General features: G+C 42.2%; 1 protein-coding gene across 6 annotated transcripts in view; it reads left to right on the top strand.

Moving 5' to 3' along the window:
* PIWIL4 (piwi like RNA-mediated gene silencing 4) overlaps positions 1–25978 on the top strand; it is a 40557-nt gene extending 14579 nt beyond the window's left edge. For all 6 annotated transcript variants that reach the window (XM_083609679.1, XM_083609678.1, XM_083609677.1 and 3 more), the window contains exons 5-21: positions 5589–5803; positions 7503–7624; positions 9349–9429; positions 9797–9994; positions 10630–10741; positions 11009–11132; positions 12033–12150; positions 13384–13495; positions 13760–13944; positions 16896–16968; positions 18012–18212; positions 18880–18983; positions 19406–19476; positions 21698–21851; positions 22031–22159; positions 24357–24504; positions 25558–25978. In XM_083609679.1, coding sequence (XP_083465805.1) covers positions 5589–5803; positions 7503–7624; positions 9349–9429; positions 9797–9994; positions 10630–10741; positions 11009–11132; positions 12033–12150; positions 13384–13495; positions 13760–13944; positions 16896–16968; positions 18012–18212; positions 18880–18983; positions 19406–19476; positions 21698–21851; positions 22031–22159; positions 24357–24504; positions 25558–25674 — 2264 coding nt within the window. In that variant the 3' untranslated portion in view covers positions 25675–25978. The remainder of the gene's footprint in view (positions 1–5588; positions 5804–7502; positions 7625–9348; positions 9430–9796; positions 9995–10629; positions 10742–11008; positions 11133–12032; positions 12151–13383; positions 13496–13759; positions 13945–16895; positions 16969–18011; positions 18213–18879; positions 18984–19405; positions 19477–21697; positions 21852–22030; positions 22160–24356; positions 24505–25557) is intronic.
* Positions 25979–26241: the final 263 nt, after the last annotated feature.

Raw genomic sequence — 26241 nt, 5'->3', positions numbered from 1 at the left:
GCAGGTACCTGGCCACCCCCCACGCCAGACACAAAAGATCCACCTCCAGACATAGACGATAAGGGAGACAATCCCACTGGCTAACAAGTGGATCCAGGATGTCTCTGCAGCTTTTTAGTTGGAATATTCATGGTGCAAATTCCCCTGAAAAAAGGAAAAGGATTTTCCATATTTTGAGGAAAGAACAACTAGACGTCATTTGTCTCCAGGAAACCCACGTGACTAGGCTCCACAGAAGAGTGCTAATAAACAAGCGACTAGGCCAAGAATTTATTTCATCAGCTAAAGAAAAGAAAAGGGGAGTCGTGATATATGCAAAGGAGAGCCTAGCACCAAAATTTGTGTTTAAAGATGAACAAGGAAGAATTTTGGCGATTGAGATACAATCACAAGGACAAAAATTTTTGATAATTGGAATTTATGCACCAAATGAGGGGAAATCTGAATTTTATGGGAAGCTGCATGAGACAATGCTGGACCACATGGACTATAACAACATCATTCTGATGGGAGATATGAATGGGGTTGTCTCCACACACATGGATAAGTCACAAAACCAAAATGTGACTAAAGATGGCAGACTACCAAAGACCTTTTTTGAACTCACAGACAATATGGATTTGATTGACATTTGGAGGACAAAGAACCCCTTAGGTAGAGAGGGAACATTCTTTTCTGAAGCCCACCTATCCTGGACAAGAATCGACCAAATCTGGATATCTGGAGGACTGGCACCTAAGACCAAAAAAGTAGAGATCTGCCCTAAAACTTGCTCCGACCATAACCCCTTGAAAATGGACTTGAGACTTACACCAGCTGGATCCTTCAGATGGAGAATGAATGACGCATTGTTTAGAGACCAGGAGATAGTGAAGAAGGCCCAAAAGACGATGAAAGACTACTTCGAATTGAATTTGAACACGTCGGTGGAAAAAAAAACAATCTGGGACGCAAGTAAAGCTGTCATGAGAGGGTTTCTGATACAGCAGAATTCTATTAAGAAAAAACTCTGGAATGGTAAAAAGGGCAAGATTTTGGAAAGGATAAAAGACGGAGAGAAAAAGTTGAGACTAAATCCAAAATCAAAAGAAGTTTTGAGAGAAATAAAATTCCATCAAGCACAATATGCTAAATTGATAAACCAAGAAGTTGAATGGAAAATTAAACAGATGAAACAAAGATCATTTGAATCCGCAAATAAATGTGGGAAGCTGCTTTCATGGCAGCTGAAAAAGAGACAAAAACTGAACTTTGTTACCAATCTAGAGGTTGAAGGAGAATGTATTCAGAAACCAGAGGAAATTAGAAAGTGTTTCCAGAGATATTTTAAAAAATTGTTTTCCCAAGGACCCCAAGTGGAGACTGAAATAAATAATTTTTTAAAAAGCTATGGCCTACAAAAATTAACACAAGATAAACAAACTGACCTGAATTATAAAATAACCCAACAGGAAATCGAAAATGCCATTCAGCACATGCAACTAGGCAAATCTCCGGGCCCAGATGGACTTACCTCCAAATACTATAAGACATTAAAGGAATACCTGACCCAGCCATTGATGGAGGTATGCAACCAAATCATGGAAGGGAAGGGGGCACCAGAATCGTGGAAAGAGGCATTCATCACTTTGATACCAAAACTGGAATCTGAAAAGACTCAACTTAAGAATTACCGTCCCATCTCACTCCTAAATGTGGATTACAAGATTTTTGCTGACATTTTGGCAAATAGATTGAAAAAAGTTTTAAATGGAGTTATTCATAAAGACCAAGCAGGCTTTCTCCCTGGTAGGCATCTGTCAGACAATACTAGGAACATCGTCGATGTTCTGGAACTTCTACAGACAAATTTGAATACGAAAGCAGTATTGATATTTGTGGACGCGGAGAAGGCCTTTGACAATATATCTTGGAAATTTATGAAGAAGAATTTGGAAGGGATGGGAGTGGGAAGGGCGTTCCAAAATGGTATAGATACAATATATTCAGAACAAAAGGCTAAATTGATAGTAAACAATGTGGTGACAGAAGAGTTTAAAATTGAAAAGGGAACACGACAGGGGTGCCCCCTATCACCCTTGCTATTTATTTCTGTCCTGGAGGTTTTGCTAAATTTGATTAGGAAGGATCAGCGGGTGGAAGGAATACAGGTCGGAGGAAAACAATATAAACTGAAGGCCTTTGCAGATGACTTGGTTTTGACATTACAGGAGCCGGTGTCCAGTACAAAAAGAGTATTGGAACTAATTTCTGAGTTTGGTCGGGTGGCGGGATTTAAGTTAAACAAACAAAAAACTAAGGTCTTGGCAAAAAACTTGACATCTTTAGAAATAGATGAGTTTCAGAGGGAAACAGAACTAAATGTTGTTAATAAAGTGAAATACCTGGGGGTTAACTTGACTGGGAAAAATTTGAATCTGTTTAAAGACAACTATGAAAAATGTTGGTCTGAAATCAAAAAGGATCTAGAAATCTGGTCAAGATTGAAACTTTCCTTGTTGGGAAGAATTGCAGCAGTAAAGATGAATGTATTGCCAAAAATGCTGTTTCTGTTTCAGACCCTACAGATCGTGGACAGAGTGGAATGTTTTGGAAAGTGGCAGAGGGACATTATGAAGTTTGTCTGGCAGGGCAAAAAGCCCCGAATAAAATTTAAAATATTAACAGATGCAAAGGAAAGAGGGGGTTTTGCCCTGCCGGACTTAAGGTTGTATTATGAAGCTGCATCCCTCTGCTGGCTGAAAGATTGGTTTTTGCTAGAAAACACTGATGTCCTAGATCTGGAAGGGTTCAATAATGCTTTTGGGTGGCATGCATATTTGTGGTACGACAAGGTAAAGTCTCATAAGTTGTTTAAAAACCATATTGTAAGGAAATCTCTGTTTTCTGTCTGGACTAAATACAAAGACTTATTCGAAAATAAGACTCCGAGGTGGTTATCACCGATGGAGGCTAAAGCCATAAAAATACTTAATATGGGGGGTGGCTGGGCAAAATACTGTGAAATAATAGAAAGAGTGGGTGACACTTGGAAGTTGCAGAGCTTCGAAAAATTGAAAGGGAAGGTGCGAGACTGGTTTCATTATGCCCAAATTTTAGAGATTTTTAAAAAAGATAAAAAAATTGGTTTCCAGGTGGAAAAATCAAAATTAGAACTAGAATTGCTTGAACCTAAGACGAAAGTGCTTTCAAGAATGTACAACTTGTTGCTTAAATGGAATACTCAAGATGAGACAGTCAAATCAGCCATGATAAAATGGGCTCAAGATATTGGATACAACATTATGTTTGAGGACTGGGAAAGGTTATGGACCACCGGTTTGAAATTTACGGCATGTAGTGCCTTAAAGGAAAATATTATGAAAATGATGTACAGGTGGTACATGACCCCAGTCAAACTTGCAAAGATATATCATTTGTCTGATAATAAATGTTGGAAATGTAAGGAGGCTGAAGGAACCTTTTACCACCTCTGGTGGACATGCCCGAGGGTGAAGGCCTTCTGGGAATTGATTTATAACGAGTTGAAAAAGGTATTTAAGTATACCTTTCATAAGAAACCAGAGGCCTTCCTCTTGGGCATTGTGGGCCAGAGGATACCCAAGAAAGACAGAACCTTCTTTTTATATGCAACGACCGCAGCAAGAATTCTCATAGCTAAATACTGGAAGGCACAGGAGCTACCCACACTGGAAGAATGGCACACACAACTGATGGACTATATGCAACTAGCCGAAATGACTGGCAGAATCCGAGACCTGGGAGAAGAGGCTGTGGAAGAGGACTGGAAAAAATTTAAGGACTATTTACAAAAACATTATAAGATATATGAATGTTAAAAATTTGCTAAGGTTTGAGGTAAATAGGCTTCAGTATTGAAATTCGGAGACGATAGAAACAAAGTTAATGATTGAGAAAGTTTTAATTTCAGAGTGAATAACTAGACGAAAATACAAAAACACAGGAAACAAGGTACTAATTTGCTGTTTACATTTATTATAAAGAATGCAGGGATGGAGGGGATGGGGAAGTCCAGTGGATGATGGAAAAAGATGTTGAAAGATGAATTTTTTCTTGTTTAATCTCTTTTTTTCCTGTAAAACTGCTTTTGTTGTGTCATTGATGATGGATTCAGATTCTGGAAAAAAAGCAATAAAAAATATTTAAAAAAAAAAAAAAATAGAAAGAGAGAAGGCACAAAGCCACCAAATAACCAATCTCTTGCTTTCTCTTTCTTTCTCTTTTTCTCTCTTGTGAAGTCTCATGCCACAGGCTCTTCTTGTCTGCTTTACACTGAAAAATATGAATTGCTCCTTCCAAGCAAACTTGGTTGCACCCACACTGAAGCCACTTCATTTGTAGGGCATGACAAAGGCTGCTTGACTCTGCACACATCTTCCCCCAGGGATGCTGCTGCAGCCGCCGCCACTGCCACCAGGAAAGTGTTGGGCGCTGGCAGGCCACTGGTGTGTGTGTGTGGGGACTTTAACCACATCAGTTACGTGGACCACTGGTTGCCTACCCATGCGCTAGACCAATTTATAAAACAGCCTGAACAGAGAATTTGTACCTTTGGCAAAATGATTGCTAAAATTCAGCTGAGTAAACTGAGATTAGGAATGTACAAAAAAAAAATTGTAGTAAAAGCAGCAGTCTTGTGGCAGCATAAATACAAAAGATGGCCCCTCTCAAATTGGGGTGTAAACAGGGAGACAGAAGGAAATCTACTTGATAAGTCCATTTTCAGAGGATTTCTCTGATCCCTATTCAGGTGTGTCTACTTTTTATATTGTGTTATTCTATCAAGATTTGGGTTGTTAATTAATTTGGCGCATTCATGCCTGGGGAGACAGAAGAAAGTGGAAAGGGCATCACAACACTTAAGAGAACCAGAGCCAATCTCATACAGTCTTCACAACTGAGTGCATGCCAAATACATAGCATAGGCATTGTATATACTGTTTGTCCCGGTTTGCATATAGCACTAAGCCACACCATGGCTATACGTGAACATGCAGACACAGTAAAAATGATGTCCATTTCACTCCCCTTATCAGCTCTGCTTCTGCACTACCCACAGTCATCCATGGTGTGTCATTTGTCTCGCTCCAGACAAGCCATAAGCTGTAGCCAAGATTTGTTGTTTGTTCAGGGGAGAGAAACCAAGGTTTGCTTGTGACGCAAAGAGAAACCATGGCTTCTCTGAGTAGGGTGACAGCAGCAGGACTGGAGGGTGGGGCGGAACAAAGTTGCTATAATTTTTACTGTGTGTACCTGCATGCTTATGTATTGACTTGGTCATGTATTAGTGTTATGCGCGAACCAGGCCTATAGTCTTAAGTTAAATTTATCTATAAAGGCAGTCACATATTTAGCTCCTGTTGTGTGGCTCTGTATGCTAAACACTGCACATTGTTATGGCAGCTGCAAGTATATCTCCATTAGTACAGTAGGAGTGATTTGTAGTTTAGGTCTTTCCTTGCCTGGAGAAAAGTTTTACCCAATCAAGGCTAGCAGCACATTGAAAAGAATCAAGAATACATATTTGTTCATGCAAAGTGAATTTTAATAAAGTTTGTCTATTTCAGGCTCAAGTGGAATTCCTGTGAAACTTGTTACCAACCTGTTTAGTTTAGGCTTGCCAAGGGAATGGCAGCTTTACCAGTATCATGTAGAATTTATGCCAGAGCTGGTGTCGAGACGTTTGCGGACTGCACTGTTGTATAGCCATCCTGAATTTCAAGGGAAAACCAAAGTATTTGATGGTGCATCTCTGTTTCTAACAGAGAAACTGGAGAATAAGGTAAGATCGTGTGCATCATTAAAATATGCAGGAGCCAACATTCTGGTATGTTTTGTTTGGGAAAGAGTTGCTTAAGAGGCGATATGTTAGCCTTCAAATATCATAAGAATTGTCTTGATGATGATGGAACAAATTCGTTTTGTGTTGCTCCAGAGGATAGGCCCTAAAACAGTAGATTCAAAACACAAGAACTTCCTAATGGTATGAGCTTCTCTGACAATGGAACAGAGACTGCCTTAGAAGGTGGTGGACTCCCATTGCTTACAGATTTTTAGGCAGTGGTTGGATGCCCAGCTATTAGGGAGGCTGTACTGCACTAACAAGGGTGTCATGGGCTAGCTGAATGCCGAGACTTGGTGAGAGGCTCCAGCTGGCGAACCCCCAAGTAAACCCCCAGGGGAAGAAGACTCAGAGCCAGGGAATTGGTGGTGAAACAATGATAAGCAGTCAGAAGGACAAGACTGGGAGGAGGAGGTGTCAGAAACTAAAGAGCAGGAAGAGTCCGTGGCAGAGAGCAATCCAGAACCAGAGGCAGAGTGGAGGCTGGCTGCTGAAGAAGCCAGGGAGTCTCCCCACCCACTGCTGTGACCAGCTCCCCTCTCCCCTGGTTGCTCAGAAAAATGAAGAGTAAATGCAGGAATCTCAACTAGATAATACATGACAGGTGGTCTCCCCTTCTCACTTGCATTCCCTCACTCCTGCCTGCTGTCTTCTCTTCTTCATCCTTTTTCCTTCTCTCTGATACTGTTCCGATCCAGTGTCAGCATTTTTGCCCTCTTCTTCCTCAGTAGTTCTAATCATGGCTGGGCTGAGAGGAAAGGTCTGACTTGCTAGATGGCCTGTTGGAAAATGACCTTCTCCATGCTGTGGCCTGAGGTGGGCTTTCCTCCTCCCAGATGCCTCCTCTTCATTTTGTTTGTTCATTTAGTGTGTTGGTGCTTGTGTGTGAAAAAAGCAGAAGTTGTGTGAAAGATATATGCTCTGGAATTCCCCCATAAAAATGTATAAAGGAACTTCAAACTTGCTTATAACTTCCAATCTGGTTTATGCCAGACCCTGGAAACTTTTTATTAGCCACCCCCCCCCCCAACGCATGAATGGCTTGCAAAAACAATAAAACTCTGGGAAAGTCTTTTGTTAGTAAAATTAACTGCCTGTCCCAAGATTCATGAAATTCAATAATTTTATTTCCCTGATTGGTGCAATTGCCCGATGATAAAACATAAGAAGTGCCCTGTTACATCAGGCCAAAGGCCCATTTAGTCCAGCATCATGTTTTCGCATTAGCCAACCAGATGCCTCCACCAGGTCATGAGCAGTCTCTCTACTTGCATCTCTGATATTGGAGGTAGCATAGCCTTCATGCCTAGAAGCCATTGATAGCCATATCCTCTCCGGATAAGGCACCTACATTTATACCAGGCCTTGACAATCTGTAGACTTCCTGTTGTTCGCTGGTTGTAGAAGCTGCTTGGTGTGTGATATCTGCTTTCCTTTCAGTTATGAAGAGAACTCAGAGGCTTTCATATGCACATTTCAAAGAAAAGCAAGCTAGGCATGAGGCTTCAGCCATTAGTTTCCTAACTCATCCCAGGGTCTACAATATTCTCAGTACAATCCTTTTGCAGTATATAGAAATGAGCAAATGTAGTCTGAAGAGAAACCACATAACTCTAATGTTCCACTGACCCCTGTTTAGGTTACAGAACTGTCTTGTGTAACCCGGAGAGATGAAACTGTGAAGATGACTATTACACTAACCCACCAGCTGCTTCCCAGCAATCCTGTGTGCATTCAGTTTTTAAACATCGTCTTTAAGAAGTAAGCCTTTTGATAATTTATTGTCAAAGATCAGTTGGTCATAAAAAGATGCTCATAATATTTATATACAGTGGTACCTCAGGTTAAGTACTTAATTCGTTCCGGAGGTCCGTACTTAACCTGAAAACGTTCTTAACCTGAAGCACCATTTTAGCCTATGGGGTCTCCTGCTGCTGCTGCGCCGCTGGAGCACGATTTCTGTTCTCATCCTGAAGCAAAGTTCTTAACCTGAAGCACCATTTCTGGGTTAGCGGAGTCTGTAACCTGAAGCGTATGTAACCCGAGGTACCACTGTACTGCTAAAACAATAAACAGCAAGCTATTAAAATAAAACCTTAAACATCACTGGCAGTTTATCATGTTTCTCTTTCCAGACTTCTCTGGGTGCAGTTTTATTATTGAAAAAGTAAATGAAGCCACTTTCACTGTTAACATTTTAAACTGCAACTAAATATTTAACTTTCTAGCAAAAGGTCCATATATTCAGTGCATCCAATGGCCTAGTTCACAAGTCACAGAAAGCCATAGCTTATGGTTAACCGTGAACGCAGGGCTCACTCCTGCTTTTCTTCTCCTTTAGCATGGGTGGAAACAGCAAACCACGATCCCCAGCTTAGTATTATACTTGGAGCAGAGATCATGGTTTGGTTGTTTCTCACTCAAACAAACCACAATTAGTAAACCAAAAACAAACCATTACTTTATCTTGTGGCTTGTTTTGGAGCTAAACAAACAACAATTCTCTGTTCAGAAATAATGCTAGGCATCATGGATTGCACCTCACAAGGGGAAGAGAAGTAAGAGCCATTTGTGTGTCCATAGTAAGCTGTTAACTATGGTTTACCACATGGATCAGGAAACCTTTTCAGCTTGAGGGCCACATTTCCCTCTGGGCAACCTTTTGGGGGCCAAATGCCAGTGGTGAATGGAGCTGGAGGCAAACAAAAGTAGGGAGATCATGAATGTGAACAGTGGATAATGGCCAAAGCCATCTACTGCCTTATCTCTACAGATTCAGATATCTTAAGATATACAGTGGTACCTTGGTTCTCAAACAAAATCCGTTCCGGAAGCCCAGTTGACTTCCAAAACATTTGAAAACCGAGGTGTGGCTTCCCATTGGTTGCAGGAGCTTCTTGCACTCAACGGAAGCCATGTCTCACGTTCGGGTTCCAAAAAACATTTGAAAACGGAAGCATTTACTTCCAGGTTTTTAGCGTTCGAGAACCGAAACGCATGACAACAGGAACCTCGGTTCCCCTGTATTTCTAAACATACCCACTAGTTATTGTGGACGTCAGATGTAACTTCCAACGTGGGATATTCTGAATGCTGATAAAAATTCTCATTTCCATTGCCAGTTGTTTTGAAACCAGCAGACCCCTTTCAGATTAGCCCATCCAAAATCCCCAAGACACCAGTCGTGTTCAGACATTTTCCACAAATTTCTGCTAGCTGTGTTCTTCGTGGTGCTGATGCCTCAAATTCACCATTCAAGATTTATTAGATGAAAATTGCTCTTTTTATATAAGCATGTTAAAAAGTACTATATAACTCTATTTGATTGTTCTAACCATAGTTTATACACCCGAATAGTTTCTGCCAAGGTAGATTTTAGTTCACATGTTGAGTTAGATTTGAGAAGTTTGCCCTGTGTAAAATTAACAAATTAGAAAAATTATGCTTCTATTGCATGCCATATTTAAACATATGTTACTATTTAGGGTTTTGAAAAAGTTGTCTATGCACCAGATTGGACGAAACTTCTACAGTCCTTCAGATCCAGTGGAAATTCCCCAGCACAAGTGAGTTGGTTGCCCCCATCTTGTAATTACATAATTGAATCTCTTATTGGTAGATTCATTGTATGGCAATATGTTTTATGTGCAGCCCAATCCTATTCATATTTACTCCAGATAAGTAAGTCTCATTGGATTCAGTTGGCTTTGCTCCTGCATAAGAATTGCAGCCGTAATCTTTTTGCAGCAAATGTAAGCTTTAGCTTTTAAACTATGTCCAAATATAGAACTCTGCTTTTATATACCACCATGCTTAAAATGTAATTCTAGTTTCATTCCTGCATATACATTCCCTGCCTTTGAACCAGAGGGTGTGCACAGTCTGGATTTATTAGATCAACCCAGATATGTCTTTGCCATCCTTTTCTTTCAGATTGACGCTTTGGCCAGGATTTGCTGTGACTATTGGACAGTTTGAGGAGAAAGTGATGCTATGTGCAGATGTGAGCCACAAAGTCCTTCGCAATGAGAATGTCTTGGAATTTATGATGAACCTCTATGGAAGTGTGGACAACTCACGTTTTGCAGAAACATGTGAAAAGGAACTGGTGGGGCTTATTGTCCTTACAAGGTAATGTTTGTTAATTGGAAGTTGCTTCTTCTTTTGGAAATTTTAAGTGGGTGCCTACATTTGAATTGGCAAAATTAGCAAAGATTCAGTTGATATACACTCAGAACTTTTAAGAGCTCCCTGTATGAATCCTATTTCCTGTAAGTTAACAGATTGTTGGGTTCTAGTCAGATAGGGTGGATTTCCCGAACCTGTGGCCCTCTGGATGTTGTTGGATGATAATCTGGATTACGTTGTCACCATTGGCTACATTGGCTAGGGCTGGTAGAAGGTTTTGTTCAAAACATCATGAGGGCAACTGGATGGGGAAGGAACAGAGGAATCCTCATGCATAATCATTGCTTCACTTCTGTGAAAAGAAAAATTGCAACTTGTCCCCAGGCCCACCGAAGGACAACTGCAATATTGCATGAATTCACAGGTCCCATATTACACCATGAATATGAGTAGGTCAAGCTTTTCTTTTAGTGCAAGTCATCTCTGGTGTGCCTGCCATTGGTGCTGAATCTTAGCGAAGCAGTGAATTCTGCTGGATCATTTTGGGCCTATGACAGAGCAGAATAATATTTTGAAATGCACTTTATAATATTTATAATATTTTGAAATGCATTATAATGTGCACTTAATCATTTCAGATACAACAACAAGACCTATAGAATCGATGATATTGAGTGGACTGTGAAGCCAACAGATGTATTTCAGAAAAGTGACGGCACTCAGATCTCTTATGTAGATTACTACAAACAGGTAAATAAGAAGCAGGGTGATGCAGCAGGGCTAAACTCTTTTCATTGATACAAAATGGCTGTTAAGTGAAGGGTGGAATTTCACTGGTGAAATATAGGAAAGAGTTGAGGCAAAATGGAGATGGGATAATGTCATTAGTAATGCAAAATACTCAAATTCAGTAGGACATCCCATTTTGCCTTGTGCTGTGTATGTCTTGCCAATAAGTACCATGGGCACAGAATAAGAACAATTTGCCTACCTCTTATTTTAAATTTCCCTGAACAGCAGTATGATGCAGTCCTGACTGACCTAAATCAACCCATGCTTGTAAGCCAGCTGAAGAGTAAGGGCAAGAGCACTGTTGGACCTCGTGTGGCCCACCTTATCCCTGAACTCTGCTACTTGACAGGTAAACAACAGGTGATCTGGCCCATTAGAGTAACTTTGTGAACTTAGAGAAAACAGTCTGAGCTTGTCTTCATTCAGTCCTCCATTGTTCAGGGCTTACAGATCTGGCTTATAGTCACATTGACTTTGGAGAAATTGGATGTTTTCAATTGTGGCAAGTTGAATCTGCAATACCCATTGCATGAGGATGGACTGTGATGACAGAGTACACTCTTTGCATGCAGAAAGTTCCGAGTTTAATTCCTGGCATCTGCAGCTAAAGCAGAGAAGGCCCATCAGTTGTTGTTGATCTACAGCTTCCATCATCCCTGACCAGTGGCCATGCTGACTGGGACTGGTGAGAATTCTGGAAGGCCACAGCTTCCTTACTCCTGGCATAAATGTTAAAAAGCATGAAGAAGATAAAGTATGGTGGAGTGTTGTGAGAGTAGGCTGGGATGTTGAGAAGTAGCATTGTCTGCAGTATTAACAAAACACATAATTTATCTGTGTAGCCTTCTCCACTTCTTTGGCAGTCCTTTATTTGACACACACAAGTGTAGGCACCAACTGTCAACATTTGACAGTGCATATTCTAAGTACAGAGTGGGGTGGCTTACTTTAGTTTTGCATTTGACACGCATTAAAACATGCACTTACTCTTTCCCACTGCACTCTGAAGTGATGACATGTGTTGACTCTGAATGCATAGAACTGCTCTTAGATGTTCTATCTACACATCATTGCAATGCAGTGCAAATGTTAGTACATCGTGATTGAAGGCTTGCTGGATGAAGTGAGATATGAGATACTCTTGCACTTCTCTACCTGGCTTTCAGTCATGCCTCCTACCTTGCTTTTGGGTACCAACTTTTCCCCCCATGGGCCCAAGATTGATTTCCTGATACAAATTGTTTGTTAGGCTTGAGCAACCGTGCGACTTCTGACTTCCGTTTGATGAAAGATTTAGCCCAAGAAACTCACTTGGCCCCAGACCGCAGGCACCAACGACTGTCTAGACTAGCCGACAACATTCAAAGGTAATTCTACTAGATCTGATGGACTGTATAAGTTTCGTCCAATTTGGTGCATAGATAACTTTTTCAAAACCTTAAACAGGTTTCGACAAGATCTGTTTCATGACTCTTGCTGCGTCTGCCATGCTTAGACTTGGACACTGCTTCAAGTATAGCTGCCCAAAGTGTGATACAGGCAGTGTAATATTTGTGTGTGTGATCTCTGTGTGATGTGATCTGCAGGAAAATTGACGGACTGTTTACGGACTGGATCTGGTTTGTGTTGAAGCTGGAAGCTGTTCCATATTTTTCACTCTTAAGGACAAAAAATAATGCTTTCAAGTTATAGAAAATGGACATATTCTACACTTTAATATTTATTACATTTCTCTTTTTGGATTTTGTATGCAACTTATGTGTGTTTTTATGTATTTATTAGTTATGCTAGGCCTGAGCACATATGTTCCATAGTACTTCAGCCCTTACTGTTAAATGGCACCTTTGACCACTTATAAGGCATAAGGCAGAATATACATATATACCCCACAGTTTGCATAGGCATGCATATATAGAGAGGTTTGCAGCCTTAGGTGTTTGTGGTGTTTATTCTGTGCCTGCAACCCCTAGATGGAGTTAAAGTACCATAGCTGGTTATTACAAAGACTAAGAGTATTTCCCCCTTTAAACATCCTGAAACATTCATGGATGGTTTCTACAAATAAGTCATTGACACTGTACAGCCTTCTGTGTGGAAAGGACTTGCTACATTTCTGTGTTGTTGTTTTTTAAAAAAACAAAACCCCCACATTTTTAGAATTATTCTGTATCAGCTAATTTATGCTTTTTCTTTCATTCATTGCTTTCACCTTCAACTGATATTGTTAGCTGTGTTATGACAATACTGGCTTGGTTAAGCTCCAATAAGTTCATTCAGCTGTATGTTTTGATGAAGAGAATGTGGTGCTGGTGGGAGACAATGAACTTGGTCTTGGTATGTTACTGCTGTGAATCCCTTCTTCATAGGCTTAGGTTGTATATATGTAAATAAACCGTATACCCTAAAGACACCACAGTATCTGTTGTACCTTGTTCCAAAAGAAACACGAAGCCTAGGTCAGTGCCTGGAACCCCTAAAATATTGTACCGCTTGGAAATTGGGATGGCACGCAACAATATAAATTTCTGCTTTGCCTTTATTTACACTGTAAAAACTATATACAAGCATACATAACATTGGGGATGCACATTTTATTGCAGAAACAAAGATGCGCGTTTAGAATTGGAGAGCTGGGGGCTGAAGCTTGGGTGTCAGGCTTCCTTGACTGGCCGTGTGGTCACCTCAGAAAAAATCCTCATGCAGAATGAAGTCGTGAGTATTATAGAGACTCCATTCCGTTTTATGTCCTGGACTTGAATGTTAGAGAGACTCAAACATGATTCCAAACATTGCCTTTGGCTGTTAGAATAGTTCCTGTGCACAGCGGCATTTGTCTATGTGTGTGAGTCCTTGGAGGGAGATTCTGAATTTCTGTACAATTTAAGGTCATTTGAAGTTCCCGTTAGTTGACAGTTTATACATAAGCTTTCTCCCTCAAATTACTGGGGTCATTTGCATTTCTTTTTCTTCTTGCAGTGCATGCCAATGAATGCCAATGACTGGTTCAGAGATATGCGTAATATGAAGATGATAGGAGTGGCACATCTGCAGAGCTGGATACTGTTGTGCAGCAGCAGAAACTCGGAGCTTGCACATAGTCTCATGAACTGTTTGAGACGAGTGGGAGGTCCCATGGGATTCCACATTGAATATCCAAAAGTGTGAGAGAGATTCAGATAACAAACCTTGTTTTCTTCTTTACCTCACTCCTTTTCCTACATTGTGGGTTTGGGGTTTTTTAATGGGTGTGTGTGTAAGATATTTTTAAGTGGGCATATCCAAAAATGCAAAGTGTGTAAATGTGACAGTGATGCATTTGCAAACTCATGGGGGAACGAGTGTTGACTTTTTGTTCACTATCTAAGGCAGAGGTTTTCAACCTTTTTTGAGTCCACGGCTCCCTTGACCAACTACATTTTTTCTGCAGCACCCCTATGGAACTCAAGAGCCAGTTATGTCACCCCTTGCCTGCAGAGCTGGCAGCCTCTCACCCTTTTTCGAACACCCTCCCTTATGGAGTGTTCCCTCGGCATCCTCTCCTCTCCCCTCTCCTTACCACTCTGAGGTCCACTCCTTGGTCTCTGGGCTGCCCCACCCCAAAGAGAGGTGTCTCCTCATACTGCCCCACAAAGGCCTGGGAAGAGGATGCCTCCAACGGGCCCAACGGAGACTGACCAAAGTTGAATGTGAGGCCAGCACCTTACCTTGGGTAAGGCAGCAATGGCAGCAGGCCTGCATGGAGGAAAGGCTAGCTATCAGCACTGGGCCCTCAGCTCCCAGGCAGGCCTTGCACACAGCAAGCACAAGAAAAGCCAGCGCAGTGACTGCCTGCCAGGCCTCCCACTTGTCTGTCCATTCCCAACAGCAAGGGCTGTTGGACTGGCTAGCTGGACACCCTCGCCTGCTTGCTTGCTTGCTTGCATACTCCAAGGCCGCCTCAACTCCTGCAACCAGCACCCCTGGCCAGCCCCAGAGGCAACATTTGCCTGGGAAGCTTGTAGCCAGGGTTGCTGCAACAAACAGCTTTTGGGAGGCAGAAACATGAGAGGGCCTCAGAGGAGGGAAGGAAGGAAAGAGGGACAGAGGCCATTGTTGCCTGTGGCACCCCTGACCATCATTCAAGGCACCCCATGGTGCTATGGCACACTGGCTGAAAAATCACTGATCTAAGGAACTCTTGGAGGCAGGCCCATAGGTTTGCAGCTGCATAAGGTATGTACAGCAAACAGCAGTGTGCTTCCCTTTTGTCCTGTGTATATCAAGCACGCTAAGGATGGATAGCGGGCGACCTTTGAGTATGTGGTGGCAGTTTGAAATTGCCATGTATGGTGGTTCTTTACTATTTTTGTTTTATTTCATAAAATGTAGACACTGTTTAATTGGTTTCTTTTTTTTACAAACACCTCAAAGCAGTGTACAAAAAGATAAAACAACAAAAACAAGTAGCAGTTCAGTCACGTGCTACTGCCAGCACATGCAGGATTGAGCTTATCGCACCGGGTAGCGCAGAACCACATTATTTGTGGTATATGGAAAGCTTCATTCTCTGCAAGGCTGGCTGGATGCCAGCTAGTAGTCAGCATGAGTATAGAACTTGGTGGGAGACATTGAAAACCGCTGGCTTTTGTATAACCTTCCTCCTTGCTAATTTTTTATGTTGAAGTTCTTCAATATTTGTGTGCTAATTTAATCAACCTTGATTGCCCATATCTCATATATCTCTTAACTCTGGCCATGGTTTGTTGGTCCATGTTAAATAGTGGGATTTCAGGCAAATGAGGACCTTCAGGTCATAAAAACTAAATCCCCACTTCACTACTTTTCTGCCTGTGCATATTACATCAATTAAGGCCATGAGTAGTAGCTGATTCACGCAATTTATAACTGGTGAAGTCAACCCAAGTTGATTTTCCAGTAGAAATTCACACACAGATGGGTTTTGCAAATATTAACTTTTTGAAGCATTCCACATTTACATACCCACTTTATGTTGACTTTGCTATAGAGAAAAATCCAAGGATTGTATAGTTTTCATTTGATGTGATGGTTTATCTTTAATCAGCATATCCTACATTCCTTTGTTGGTAGGGGCTCATATGTTCTTTAGTCCAGATAAAACCTGCTGTCCATGAACAGATTTTGCATGGTTTGCTCTGAAACTTTAAAGACGGGCATTCACACAGGGCTTGTATTGATCTTTGCAACTCCATAACTTAATATGCTTTGTCTCTCCCCGTCTCTCCTTTTTATTGAGTGGCTCCAGTCCTAGAATATGTCAGAATCCTGGCATGATAATCTAGCCAGCACGAGCTGGCAACAGTACCAAAGCTCCACCAGCTGCGAGGGGTCGGTCTGTAATTATGCTCTGGCAATATCTCTATAGTTAGGCTTTCTCCTGCTCTTGGCAGACTTCATTGGGGGCAAGAGGGTTGGCACAGAAATCCCTTGCATTGGCTTCATGTCTGATTTTCTTACTGAAGTGGGAAAGTAATGACTGACCATGAATGAAGTGGTTTTAGACTGAAATATGCATGCTTATAACAGTGTAATTGAAAGCATAGTGTCTCTGAAGTAAGTTCCACTGAATTCAGCGAGGCTTCCTCTTGTAATTGTATTGGGGGCAATAGTCTTAAGAAGGATTCCTCCCTTACCATATTTTGTTTGCAAACATCACAGAGTAGTGGAGAAAAGTATTTGTTGAATCAACCCTATACTGGACGTCAGAAAAGGGGTAGGGATGGAACGGGGTGTTTTCAGGCTTTTTCATTGGGTATTCCAATTATTCACGATTTCATGTAAGTATGCATAAATGGGGAGTTGCCTGTATTACTATCCTGGGAGGGTGTATGTGTATGTATCACAACTTCATGTTTTACTTGGGCCTATATATAAAACGTAATTCTGTTTTCATGGATCATCCTTCCTCTTCCCACCACTGTAATTTTGTGCATTATTAATCTCTCCTGAACTGCTGATGAATTCTGTCCTGGGTTTGATATCATTTTCCCAAAAAGCCGGTGGAATGCTGTGTTCTGAGAGATGTCCTTTAGACTGCCAACTACAGTGTTAGCATTTCTAATGTTCCCCATTGCTTTCTGATCTTTGTCTGCAGCATACCAGTGCAGGAGAACCCCTCAGCATTTATTCGAGCTCTGCAACAGTATGTGAATCCTGAGTTACAGCTGGTGCGTATGCATATTTGAGTTGCTTTTCAAATGTGTTTGAAGAGAGGCGTGTATGTTGCCTGCTGATGTTCAAGGTGGCTGGAAGGAAGCTATTGGACATTGGTCCTTCTAGAGAAGGCAGCGCAATAGGCTGCTTTGTATGATGATGATTTTTGTATGGTACAATTTCTTTTCCTGTTCACCTTGACTGCATATATGTGATACATTACTTCTCCCAGATAATCTTGAAATCCGTAATTTATCCCTCACAGAGCTACAATTCCCAGCACCCTTAACAAACTACAGCTCTCAGGATCCGGGGGTGGAAGAAGTCTTGTGTTTTAAGTTTATGGTGTGTATGCAGACTTTGTCAGCATTTGTCCTGGTATCCTAGTATTGAGAGAGCTTCCTCCTCATCCTCTGCCCTAGTTCTCAACCACAACTTTGCCAATTATACCAAAGTTATCAAGGACTATAGTTTGTAATCCACTGCATTTGTAATCCAAAAAATTGCAGTGGAGGGTTTCAGAATTCTTGCCACTCCATACTGCATCAAATTTAAAGGGTTACTATTAGTGCAACTTTACTATTATTATGTAGTTCTTAGCTATGCCTTCATGTTGGGTAAATGGGGGGGGGGTTTAGTTTGTAATTTTTCTATTTTCAAAATGTAACTCAAAAGTATTTTTTTTTCAAGTATAAAATTCAATTAAACAATTAGAAGTTTTGGGTGGCTCTTGCAGCTAACCACTCTGCTTGGGGCATCTTTTCCTGATTTGGAAACTCGTTTTCAATTAATCTTACATTTGTACTGTATGTTACACGTAAGAAAATCCTGACAACCTACTTCTGGTGGCTTAAAGGCATCCTTGGGGTGGTGCAATTGGCAGCTGGAAAGCAGGGAGTCACGCCTTTCTTTCACCAACCTTTTCTGCTTCGATTGCCACTTTCTCTCCTCCTTCAGGAGAGTTCCAGCTGTGTAATGCTGAATCAAGGATTGAGCAAGCCTGGCTTGTGAGCAAACCTCAGGGACTGAATCTGCTTGTCTGTTGTGCCACTTTTAGGTGCTGTGTGTGTTGCCTTCCAACAAGAAGGACTGTTACGATGCTGTGAAGAAGTTCTTAAGTCTTGAGCGGCCCATCCCTAGCCAGTGTGTGCTTGCTCGCACCCTGAGCAAGCAAGGGATGATGATGAGCGTAGCCACAAAAATTGCAATGCAGATCACCTGTAAGCTTGGAGGGTCACCATGGGCAGTTGAGATACCAGTAAGTAGTTTTGTTGACATCCACCCCCACACTGCCACTTCCAGACAAAGCAGGCCTTTATCATGCTGGTGTACTACCTCCTCCAGAATCCAAGGTTGTATGCCACTGGGTACCAGGTGTGTGGGGATCACAAGTGAGGAAAGTGCTATTGCACTCAAGTCCTGCTTGCAGTCCTTCCATCCTGGCATCTGGTTGGCCACTGTGAGAACAGGTAAGGTAAAGGTAAAGGGACCCCTGACCATTAGGTCCAGTTGTGGCTGACTCGGGGGTTGCGGCGTTCATCTCGCTTTATTGGCCGAGGGAGCCGGCGTATAGCTTCCGGGTCATGTGGCCAGTATGACTAAGATGCTTCTGGCGAACCAGAGCAACGCACGGAAATGCCGTTTACCTTCCCGCCGGAGCGGTACCTATTTATCTACTTGCACTATGACGTGCTTTCGAACTGCTAGGTTGGCAGGAGCAGGGACCGAGCAACGGGACCTCACCCCGTCGCAGGGATTCGAACTGCCAACCTTCTGATCAAGTCCTAGGCTCTGTGGTTTAACCCAAAGCGCCACCCGTGTCGCATATAAGAACAGGATGCAGGAGTAAATGGGCCTTTGGTCTGATCCGGCATGGTGGTTCTAATGTATGCCGCCTCTGATTCTATCTGCTGTTTACTCAACAGCTGAAGTCTGTCATGGTGGTCGGCATTGATGTCAACAAAGATGCTTTGACCAAAGGAAGCTCAGTTATTGGATTTGTGACCAGCTCTAATTTACAACTGACTAGGTAAGATTCTTGATTCACTAGCTCAACACTTCTCAGGAGATTGTCACTGCAGTGGAAGCTCAGTAACTATGTAATGTGAAGGTGCAGATCCCATGTACTTGTCAGCTGTTCTGTTGATGCACTGTGTGGGCATGAATGCTGATCTTTCGGATATTTCAGTATTTCCCATGGGAAATGCGAACAAAGCATGGGCATTTGTATCACAAGTATCTGGAGCTACATCTCTCAAATCAATTTCCTGTAAGACAAGTAAACATGCTAGGGTTCAGCAGCTGCTGCCCCCCCCCAACCTATTTGTGGTTTCTCTTGGTGATGTAGGAGTGTACAGAACCTCCGTGAAGGCAATAGAGGACTCCGAATAGAGTTTAATAAGCCTGTACTGCTATAACCTCAAAACAAATTTTATTTCCTTTTATGTCCAGGTGGTATTCTCGTTGCATGCTGCAAAATTCAGGATCAAACATTGCAGATTGTTTAAAGGTCTGCATGAAAGGTAGGGGTGCTGCTGTATAAATTAGTGAAATATACTTAATGGTTGAACATTTATTTCTTGAGGTGGGGGAGTAGATGATCCTTCATGTATCTGGGTCCCAAACTAAAAGTAAACAGCAGCAACACCTTAAACTGGATTCAGAAACTGACTGGAAGGCACTGTACTTGTACATCAAGCCCATACAATTTGTGTGGTCTGCCAAATTATGCACAGTCCTTGGGCTGTACATGAAGGCCTGTAACAGTAGGCTGAACCCTGCTGCCAACACCAACCCTTCAAGGTTGCCTAATAGCTCCAGGGAGTCCTGTCCTATTCTTCTGTCTCTCTGCTGCCACGACCCTCTTAGGAGTCACCTATGGCAAGGGGCACAGGATTCCCACTGCCTAACAGTGGCCTTCTCAGGAGTAGGGAAATAGCCAGCTGAATTCTAAGTCTCCTGCTTGGCAACTTCAGCAGTTTATTCAAAATGAGGGAATGAAAGAGCAAGTATGCAGATCAAAATAAAACATCATACAGTGGTACCTCTCGGTGCGAACGGGATCCGTTCCAGAGCCCCGTTCGCATCCTGAACAGAACGTAAGATGCGTGCGCAGGTCGCGTTTCGCCGCTTCTGCGCATGCGTGTGACATCATTTTGACCGTCTGCGCATGCACGAGCGACGAAACCCAGAAGTAACGGGCTCCGTTACTTCCGGGTTGCCGCGGAGCGCAACCCGAAAGTGTTCAACCTGAAGTGTATTTATCTTGAGGTATGATTGTACTAGGATATTAGTCTCACTGTTTCTACGGTAGGCCAAGCACTACAAAACTTATTCTCAGTGGTCATCTTTGGTGTTGACTGCATCAGGCATCAGTTGCAGGGACAAAAACTGCATCACAACACTAATATTTTAAAGAGTGTCTGACTCAAGTGGGTCTTGACTGACAGGTGGCTCTATCCAGCCAACCATAAGTCATGCCACATTCACAAGAGATTAGGGCCCTTGGCTATGTGGCCTACCAGATACTTTATTAGGCAGCAAAAATAGGGTTTGGAGGTTCTGCTGGGTTGCTGTGACTGTTTGGGGAAGGACTATGGATGACTCCTAGTAAACAGAACATACTTCACATGCAAAGGCCATAGGTTCAGTTGCCAGCAGCTCCAGGCGGGGCTGGGAGAGATCCCCCATCTTTAAACCCTGGAAAGTCACTGCCAATCAGCACATATTGAGCTGGATATAAAATGATCTGACTATATAAGGCAACTTCCTATGGTATACTCCGTTTATCATGGTAGCTTACAAGACTTTCCTGTATTTTATTTATTTTGTTCCCACGGTTGCATACTGTCAAATAGGATTTTTAAATACTACATCAGTTTTCAAAATGTGTTTACCAGAGGAGATAATGGGATTATTGTACATATCAGGAATGATGGAATATGTGACCCTCAAAATAATGCTGAACTCCATCTCCCATCTGCCTTGGTCATGATGAATAGTTAGGGATGATCGGCTAAGGATGATGGAGAGTCACAAGTATCATTTGTATACATCAGGGGTCAGCAACCTTTTCCAGCCGTGGGCTGGTCCACTGTCCCTCAGACCATGTGGTGGGCCGGACTATATTTTGGAAAAAAATGGACGAATTCCTATGCCCCACAGATAACCCAGAGGTGCATTTTAAATAAAAGCACACATTCTACTCATGTAAAACACCAGGCAGGCCCCACAAATAAACCAGAGATGCATTTTAAATAAAAGGACACATTCTTCTCATGTAAAAACACACTGATTCCCGGACCGTCTGCGGGCCGGATTTAGAAGGCGATTGGGCCGCATCCGGCCCCCAGGCCTTAGGTTGCCTACCCCTGCTATACACCATGCAATAGGCAGGTATCTGTTGCAGCCTTTCCTGAGCAGGTGCTCACGAGAAGCTTTGGACTACAACTTCTATCAGCCCCAGGCAGCACAGCTGTGGAAGTTGTAGTCCATAACATTGGGAGGGTATCGGACTGGAGAAGGCTGATCTGTTGCCCATCTCTAGTGCCATTCATTCTTGAGCAAGTAACACCAGCTTTTGAAAACAACAACTAAAAGCCTTTGTGCCTACAGATAAAAGTTCATTCCTTTTTGTTTCATCTGTAGTGTCAATGTGAAGGGAAGCTTACATATGATCAGCTTGTTCCCACATGGGATCAGTTATGTAACTCCATTCTTTATTTCCTCCTTGTGGTTCTGTAGATGCTTTAAGTAATTGGCAGACATGTAATGGGCAGCTGCCTGCACGCATAATAGTGTACCGTGACGGCGTTGGAGATGGGCAGCTGAGGATGGTGGTAGACTTTGAAGTCCCACAGATACTAAGTGCCCTCGATGAGTCCAGTGGTGGCTGCAGGTAAACTGATCCTGTCCTGCCTTTTGTCTTTACCAGGCAGGTAGTTTGAAACAATCACGGTTGCTGGAAGCAAGATTTGTTCTTTATCCGCACCTCTCATTTAGCAGTGGTGGCAAAGAATGCATGGTTAGCCCTGCATCACTGATTCACCTTTTAAAATGTCTTTCTTTTTACATCAGAAGAGCCAAACTATCGATGATTGTGGTCAGAAAGAAATGCCTTCAGCGTTTCTTCATCGAGACCAACAGAAGCCTGCAAAACCCTCCTGTTGGGACAATTATTGACACAGAGGCTACTCGACCTGAATGGCAAGTATAGATATTGGCACAACTACGAAAGCGAGGTGATGGAAAACAGCTTCAGATTGGCTAAGTAAGACGAGCCTATTAAGCAGTTTCTATCAGTTCCAAACCAGGAAGACTCCCTCTCTTGAATACTCCTGCCCTATTTCTTTGCTTGGTTGTTCAAAGTAATAGCTATTCCAGAATGTTCTGACAGACTGGACAATTGGATAACCAGATGCTGCGTTAAATGGGAATTTTTTTTACATGATGTTACAAAGGTTCATGTTCAATGAATCTGAAGGGCTCCAAGCAGCAGGACCTGTCACAGGTCCCCTCAACCAGCAATGTGTGCAGAGGGTAGGGTGAGTAAACAGTCACCGTCTGAGTCTTGTGCCTCAATGCCTTGTGGAAGCAAGCCATTTGCCCAATTTCTTCTTTAAAATTTCACCTCCTAACTACAGGCGGTGACCATTTCGTGCAGGAGTTCTGTTTCTGGCCCCCATGCACCTCTCTGGAGTGTGAATAAGTCTGCCCCGTTCCACTCTGTTCTGCCCTCCCCCCATTCTGCCTTGTTCCAGGTCCAAAAGGACCCGTGTATTGGCAATTGCATGTCCATTGGATGTGCCTAAAATGGTCACCACCTGTAGTCTTGGTTTAATAAAGAAGAGCATGGGTCTCCATATCAGTGATGCCCCAAAACAGTATCTTTTCTGGTCCCCAATCTTCTTAGCTTTCATCACAAGATCATACCTTTATATTCTGCATTATTAATGCTGTATTGTTTTTAACACTTGATTGGAAGCCGCCCAGAGTGGCTGGGGAAACTCAGCCAGATGGGCAGGGTATAAATAATAAATTTTTATTATTATTATTAATGCAGAATCACATTCTGGACCAGGGGTAGACAATGTGGTGCCCTTCAGATGGACAAATCACACCAGCCATCACCTTTAGTCATGCTGATAGGAGTTAAAGTCCAGCAGTGTCTGGAAGGTACCACATTGGCTACCCCTGACCCAGACCCATACTTGCAGTCACTAGTAGATATTGAAACTCCTGAATGATGTGCTGTGCAAGTATTTTATCTTTTTATGGATATAGCAAGATAGCTTATAATTGAGAGCCAATATGATACTACAGTGGTTAAAGTGATGGACTTTGACTGGGGAGAGCTGGACTCAAAGAGCTGGTCTCCTTAGGCCAGTCACTCAAAACTCAGCCTAACCTAACTCTCAGGATCGTTGCAGAGATACCGGTGAGATGGTTGTGGTAACCAGTAGTCATTTACAACTGCATGTGCGGAAGAAATAAAATGTTAGCAGACCTAATTTAGACAGGAAGCTTAATGGTACTCCCTATGGTCGTCCCATTGATTAGTTATGGGCACAGGCTGCCACCTCGCTTGAAGACTAACTCTGGTGAAAGGTGTAGCTCTGCACCAACCCTCCTGCATGTGCAGAACTGCCTCTCCATTAAAACAAATGCACAGGAGCTTGGCAGTACTCAGTGCAGAACATGCAAAGCTTCACATTAGGGTAGGTGTGGGAAGCCTGCAGGAACCTCCACATGTTCTTGGACTTCAGCTCGCATCAGCTCTGGTCAGCATGATCAGTGGTCAGGGATGATGGAAACTGTAGCCCAGCAGCATCCCGAGGGCCACAGGTTCCTCATTCCTGGATTAGGGAAAGAAACACCAAATTGCTGCTATTATTATTATTAATTGTTTGTTTGTTTGTTTGGATGGTCAAAACTGATAGCCAGTGCAGTATAACAGTTTTGGTTTTAAACTGAGGAGACCTCATCTGAATCCCCACTAAGCTGTGACATTCACTGGGTGGCCAGTCACTTTCTCTCTGCCTACCCTTCTTCACAGGATTTCTCTAACGATTAAATACTGTATAGTGGTAGGGCCAGGATGACCATGTATGGATGCGTAAAGTTGGCACTTAGAGCTGCCCTTGAAAAATAAGATTTCTGCTGCTTTATATGTGTCCAAAAAGCATAAGCAAGCCCATTAACTTAGTATATAGTATTATTATTAATTTTCATTTATATTCCACCCTTCCCAAAGGAGCCCTGGGTAGCAGCTAATATTCATATTATTCATATTAATAATTGCTTTTGTCAATATAGTTTTTATTATCATAATAGTAGTAGTAGTAGTAGTTAGAACATATTACATTGACGTCTTTCTTCTTCTAATTCTAATGTTGCCCAACAGGTACGACTTCTTCTTAATTAGCCAACTTGCCCGCCAGGGCACTGTCAATCCCACATACTACAATGTGGTTTATGATGAGAATGGATTCAAGCCAGACCATATGCAGCGTTTTACATATAAGATGTGCCACCTGTACTACAACTGGCCTGTAAGTAACACAGTTGCATCCAGATAGTTAATTGCCTTCCTTTTCCTCCCACACAAAGTTAGGAAAGGATTGGCCTCCTTTTCAAGTAGTGCCAGTGCCGTCTTCCTCTTACATAGGATCAGCCCTGTCCAACTTGCAGCTATCGATGTCAAAAATGCAATCTACCTGTTTTTGTTGCCCCTGGAATTGAGAGAACAAGCAAATTATCAGGCACCTGGCAGTTGCATACGCAACTGGTCAGCTGAGTCACAAATTGTTCAGCATTGTGCTCTGTACATTGGTGCAAACTTCCTTTTTGTCCAGTGTACTGGGTAGTTGTTACAAAATACCAGCTTTCAGCTGGTGAGTGAAGAAAATCCGCAAGTGAGCTATTGTTTTCTTCTTATTTTTAAGAGAAGCAATAGACAGAACTATGCAGATAAGAGAAGAACACTTGCAAAGTTTCTGTCTCTTTAGGGCTGGGCCAAAATGCTTCCCTCTGCACAAAAAAATATTCACAGTCCAGCTTTAATGATTGGTGGCCACCATCTTCTCGCTCAGTACCCTGTTTGGGGTTGAGGATGAATATTAGCTGCCACAGAATATGGCATTTAGGCAACAGTACCTGTCCATAACCCATGAGCCTTGTTGCCATCTCAAATCTAGTACCCATCCAACCGTGGGAAATTCAGGCAGCACACACAGTAAACTAATTTGTACAAGCAGTAGTTGAAGGTGTATGGGTTTTCTTTTTAATGGAAGGGTGGGGGGTTCACATGGTTGAATGCACTGCTTTTCCATACATAAATAAAAATGAGCAAACCAATCATTGTGTATAATTGTATTAAAGGAGAAAACAAACTCCAACAAACTAATACTTGGATAGGCTGCATTTTGATTGTACAAACCTATTTGTCAGTTAAATGTCATGTATTTTTTATGTTGGATACTGCTGGCTGAAGAATTCACAGAGTCTTGTTTCATCTGTTTTGAAGACACTGGAAGCAGCTAGCCAGTTTCAGCAGAAGGTGATGGAGCAAGACCTCTGATATACTCTTCCCATTTGCTTTCTAGGGCCTAATAAGAGTCCCAGCGCCATGCCAGTATGCCAGCAAGCTGACTTTCTTGGTGGGCCAGAGCATCCACAGAGAGCCAAACCTGGCACTCGCTGACAAACTTTTCTATCTGTGAATGGTGTTGAGGTGGCAACTGTCAAGAGATTTTGTCTTTGTTTGAAAAAGAAGTTTCTGTTTTTTAGAATTGAAGCAACAAACCTCGTTTCCTACTGGTGATCATGGAGCAAGTGTTTTAGTCATGTTTAAGGTTTTATATGTATGTCTGTGAGATGCCTTTGAGTATGTATCTGTATTCTTTCAAGTTGATTTTGCACATAGATGTTTGAGTTCAAGTTTGGAGATACTTTAGAAGAGGGCTGTTTGTATAAAGCTGAATGGTTGGTTTTAAAATTAAAGTTATATTCTGTTTGTATGTAAAACTTGTCTCCCCCTCCCCTTATTGACATAAAATTATTTGGGCCCAGTTTATTGTTGTTTTTATCTGTTTCTAGTTGGAGCCTAGATAGCTGTCTTTTGATAGCAGTATTTCACCTTGCCTTAAACCCTGGTGATTAAGAGCAGGACATTTTTTCTAACAAATATAGTTCAGTATTGCAAAGACAAGGTAGGAGAAAGGCTTGAATACAAAGAAGACCCTGCTGAAGGATGTGTTTGAATTCTGTGTTTCAAATGGAACTGATAT

Source organism: Podarcis filfolensis (assembly GCF_964270895.1).
Source record: "Podarcis filfolensis genome assembly, chromosome: 4".
Taxonomy (NCBI): Eukaryota; Metazoa; Chordata; class Lepidosauria; order Squamata; family Lacertidae; genus Podarcis; species Podarcis filfolensis.
The sequence above is the reverse complement of the archived record's forward strand: the minus strand, read 5'-3'. Positions and strand labels throughout refer to the sequence as shown.